The following is a 4,918-nucleotide window of genomic DNA, read 5'->3' as shown; positions in this document are numbered from 1 at the left end:
ATAGATAATGTCTAAAATGGAAACATCAAGAAGTCATAATATAAGCATTATTTATAGCTATGAACCAAACTATGAGTTAAAATCATTTAATGAATTGAAAGATTAATGGGTCACCACCAACATTTTTTACAACATGACAGAAAACATCAAAGTGCACTGCAAGAGGACTTCCCTGGCAGTACAATGGTTAAGATTTCATGCTTCCAGTGTAAAGGACTCATGTTAGATCTCTGATCAGGGAACTAAAATCCCACATGCTGCACAGTGCAGCCAGAAAGAAAAAAAAAAATGCATGGCCAGGAATTGGTAGTCCAGTGGTCAGAACTGCATGCTCTCACTGTGGAGGGCCCAAGTTTAATCCTTGGTTAGGAAACTAAGGTTTTACAAGCTGTGTGGCACGGCAACATATATATATATGTTGTTGTTGTTCAGTCACTAAGTCGTGTCTGACTTTTGTGACCCCATGGGCTATAGCCTGCCAGGCTCCTTTGTCCATAGAATTTCCAGGCAAGAATACTGGAGTGGAGTGCTGTTTCCTTCTCCAGGGGATCTTGCCAACGCAAGAACTGAACCTGCATCTCCTCCATTAGCTGGCAGATTCTTTACCACAGAGCCACCAGGGAAGCCCTACATGGGTTTGTATATTCATAAGCCTGCTGCTGCTGCTGCTACTGCTAAGTCATTTCAGTCGTGTCCAACTCTGTGCAACCCCATAGACGGCAGCCCACCAGGCTCCCCCATCCCTGAGATTCTCCAGGCAAGAACACTGGAGTGGGTTGCCAATGCCTACATATGACTATTATGGCCAACATAATTTTAAAGGTGCATTGTAGGCATTAAGGGTAATTATTTTTTTCTTAAACTTACTTGAGTTATAGCACACACTCACATACACACATACCCTCTATTGTAATGTAAAATACATTTCTTCCTTCATTCCTTCATGTCTCAATTAAACCTGTTTGAAAATCTATACTTTAAACAATGGGCATGCATTACTTTAATAAAAACATAAACCTATAAAGGAATTTAAATATGATAATATGGTTTATTTAATGAACATATATCAAATTTTAAAACAGAATTTTTGCCATTTGAAACAATTTATGAAGCACCATTTAATTATTTAAGAATAAAGTTCATTACATTACTCTATATTTGGCATGTGCACATGCTCTTTATCTATAGCTTTTATTAATTTTTGAAAACATTTTTCTTTTGCATTTATGAAACCAGTTGTACATTCTGATCAAGTCATATTGAAATTAAAGGGCAATTGCTACATTCACTATTTTATTTTTTTTATGTCTATGTTTTACCAAATATATTTGTACTGGCTTCCTGAAAAAAATTCACATGCAAAACATATAGCTAACTAGTAACTTAAAGAAAAATATTTATTGTGGATTTTTAAAATTACACAACCTAAACCTTATTTCAAAAATTGTAAAATTTAGAGAAGGAAAATAAAGAGGAAAAAGTCTTATTGAATCATATAGCTCCAAAATAGCTAGAGCTTATATTTCAGTGTCTAGCTTTCTATACTTGTTTCTATATCTATATAAATGGAGAAGTCCATAAATCCTTATGAGTTTTATATATTATATAAACAACTTAAGAAACAGAGAAGAATGCTGTTCAGTATTTAAATTAAGGTTTCATAATTTATTTTCCAAGGAATATCATGTTCTTCATACTAAGTGATTCAATCATTTATGTTTTGTACCTTAAATGGTTATGATGATCTTGAAAACTTAGATTCTTGCAATAGGCTAAATTGTGAGTAAATCTTCCTGTGGCATTTTACAGATTTTTTTTCCATTTTATGTATATCATATCTTTATAGACATTTGTATTTCATTTTTAACCCCCCCAAATGAAGTACTCTAATTTGTCAAAATTTGTTTCTAGATTAGATACATCTCACACATATTTTTCCTATGTCTATAGCACATGTATAAAAACTGGTCATCTACTAGAGCACAAAGCAGACCTAAGACTTAATTATATGAAATCCTACAGGGCACATTTTCTGAACAAGAAGGGATTCAAACTCAAACTTCAAGACCCAAGAAACTTTTATTTAGTTGAAAACTAAACAAAAACGGAAAACACCACTCAGCCATGCTTTGGGCTTCAACTAGGGGAGGAAAGTCAGGTGGGAGGGGCTGCTGGAAAGCCTGTGACACAAGAATGGGACTGTGCGCAAGCCTTGTGTGACGTCACTGAGGCCCCTAGAGAAAAACTGCCAGTTCTGTCTAAGGCGCCATAAGCGGAGTTGTGTCAGGGCCTCCGGGGCAGCAGTAGACCCGCTCACTTGCAGATCCCACCACAGCCATGAGCAGTAAGGAGTGCTTCAAGTGTGGACGCATTGGCCACTGGGCGCGTGGATGCCCTAGAGGAGGAGCTTGGGGGCGTGGAGCTAGAGGCCGTGGCCGTGGAGCACAGTGCAGTTCAACCACCCTACCCGTCATCTGTTACCGCTGCGGTGAGTCTGGTCATCATGCTAAGGACTGTGACCTTCTCGATGACATCTGCTACAACTGTGGGAAAAGTGGCCACATTGCCAAAGACTGTGCCGAGCCTAAGCGAGAGGGAGAGCGTTGCTGTTACACCTGTGGCAGACCAGGCCATCTGGCTCGTGATTGTGACCATCAGGAAGAGCAGAAGTGCTACTCTTGCGGCAAAAGAGGCCACATTCAAAAAGACTGCACCCAAGTCAAGTGCTACCGTTGTGGCGAGATTGGCCACGTGGCCATCAATTGTAGAAAGATGAGTGAAGTCAACTGCTACCGCTGTGGCGAATCCGGACATCTAGCCCGGGAATGCCCAACTGAGGCTACCACTTAATTTTTCCCTTTGTTCCTCCCACCTCCTTTTGCTGACTGATAATTGTATTATTATCTCTGAAACCTCTTCTCTATCAAAGATTGATAGATTGAGGCTACTTCTGGGTCAGTGAATTTTAATCACCATGTTAAAAGAGGAAAGGGCTGATTAAAAATAAAAAAATCTCAAAAACGTTACTCCAACTTGTAGATCTCTTATAATTAATGTGTTTCTGCATCACTGATGACTCGGATCATTGAACATCCTGAGCGTTAGGCAACTTCTAGATTCTTTGAATGCATTTTGATTTAACATTTAATCAAGAGCCACTGTGTGCTCTTGAGGAATTGGATACATATCAGTGAATAAATCAGACCAAGTTTGCGAACACAGACCTAGAATCTATTAACAAGTAAAAGAGTGTGTCAGATGAAGATAAATTGCCATAGAGGAAAAAAAAAAAAAAACAGGTAAAAGGATAGAGAATGTGTGTGAGGGGACATATATTTCTGTCTTAGATACACAAGGCACCCTGAGGAAGTGACATTTCCTCAGAGACTCGTTGCACAAATAAAGCTGATCCTAGAAATGTCTATGACCTTGCCAAGTAGCTTTAACTTTAGTTATGTATTGATTGCTTTGATTTATTTGAACTCATTAGCTTTTAAATGACAATGAAATACATCTCTATCTGGTTGTACATAAGTGTATAGTTTAATTAAAATAACCCAGAAAAATATGTATAATGTGTATAAGTAGCTTTGAGAGAGAGCAGTGAGAAAGCAACCAAACAAAGAAAACCATAGTAGCAAATTGTGAACATAAAGATACTAGTGATTATTTAGACATAAATACTTTTAAAAATCTAAGAAAACAGGTGTAAAAATTAAGATTCAACATAGATTGGGGCTTTGGTAATTTCAAAAATACACATTGTTGCAGGTATGAATATTATGTTTAGGAATTTCTGAAAAATACATTTTGCACAGATGTGAATATGTTCAATTACATATGCTACGATCCATTTTTTAGAAATCAGATATGAAAAACTGAAGTTCTATAAAATAGAAAAGACAATTTTAGATTTTAAATAAAACCTGGGATGAGGAGTGGTAACTGTTGGTGTCAAGAGAAAATTGAAGTGATGATGAAAAATGACTTACAAAATAACAATGATGACAATACTACATATCAAACAGAATGTGATAGAATTTATATCAGAAAAGGTAGTGTAGAGGATACAGTTCATGACCCATAAACTCAAATGGTCAAAGAAATGTATCTGGTTTTATAACTGAAGACACATTCTGTTTTGAACGTCCATAAGACTTGATGTGTGACCTTTCATCCCCATCTGAAAGACTCTTTAAATTCAGCTGAGTTTGACCTTTTGTGACCCTCTTGCGTTCCTAGAAATTGATTCTGTCGCTCTCTGTGCTGTCTCAACAAGATAAACTCAATCACACTACTAGCCTCTCAATGGAGCAATTGGGGCAATCTCAGTCCGGTCTGTCAAAACACAGCTGAAAACTCCTATATCACACTGAGCCAAACAAATTCTTGAGTCTCATCATGGTGCTGAGCTCTATTTAGGGGAGGAACACAGGAATCTGCTTTCGAATTCTGTACCCCTTCCCCCACAACCATCTGGTGCTTCATTTCCCATGCCCTCAGAATCTTGTCCCAGAGCTGGAGGAGGAAAAGAGGCAATGTCCCTTTATTAAGGACAGACACATCAATGAAGGCCTCTTTAAATTCCCTTTAGGCATCTTTTCTAATCTCAGAGGAAGGAAGGCTTATTTTGACTCACCAGTACCCTGTGCCAGAAGTTACAAAATGGTAGCCCTCTTACTGAATCAGGTCCACAATATGTTTGACCTACACGTTGTCAACATTAGATGCCAACATCTAAAAATTGGAATATTTCCCATGGAAATTCTTTTACTTCTTTTTGGAACAAAACCAAAGATCAGGAAGCAATAGGCACCCATTTCTGTGTGGAAACTTTTAGCTGGAGGTAAGCAGCGCTCTCTTCCTCTAGCCAAGTCACAAGTTCCCTCTTTAACTTCAGAGAAAATGAGGAAGGAAT

The 4,918-nt window shown here is 37.9% G+C and overlaps 1 protein-coding gene across 1 annotated transcript; it reads left to right on the top strand.

Moving 5' to 3' along the window:
- Positions 1–2,337: 2,337 nt before the first annotated feature.
- On the top strand, positions 2,338–2,850 carry ZCCHC13 (zinc finger CCHC-type containing 13). Its single transcript, XM_068962993.1, has one exon. It carries the CDS (start codon positions 2,338–2,340, stop codon positions 2,848–2,850), a length of 513 nt encoding a protein of 170 aa, XP_068819094.1.
- The last annotated feature ends 2,068 nt before the right edge of the window (positions 2,851–4,918 follow it).

This window comes from Capricornis sumatraensis, chromosome X (assembly GCF_032405125.1).
Source record: "Capricornis sumatraensis isolate serow.1 chromosome X, serow.2, whole genome shotgun sequence".
In the NCBI taxonomy this organism is placed as follows: Eukaryota; Metazoa; Chordata; class Mammalia; order Artiodactyla; family Bovidae; genus Capricornis; species Capricornis sumatraensis.
This window is presented reverse-complemented; position numbering and strand designations above follow the sequence as displayed.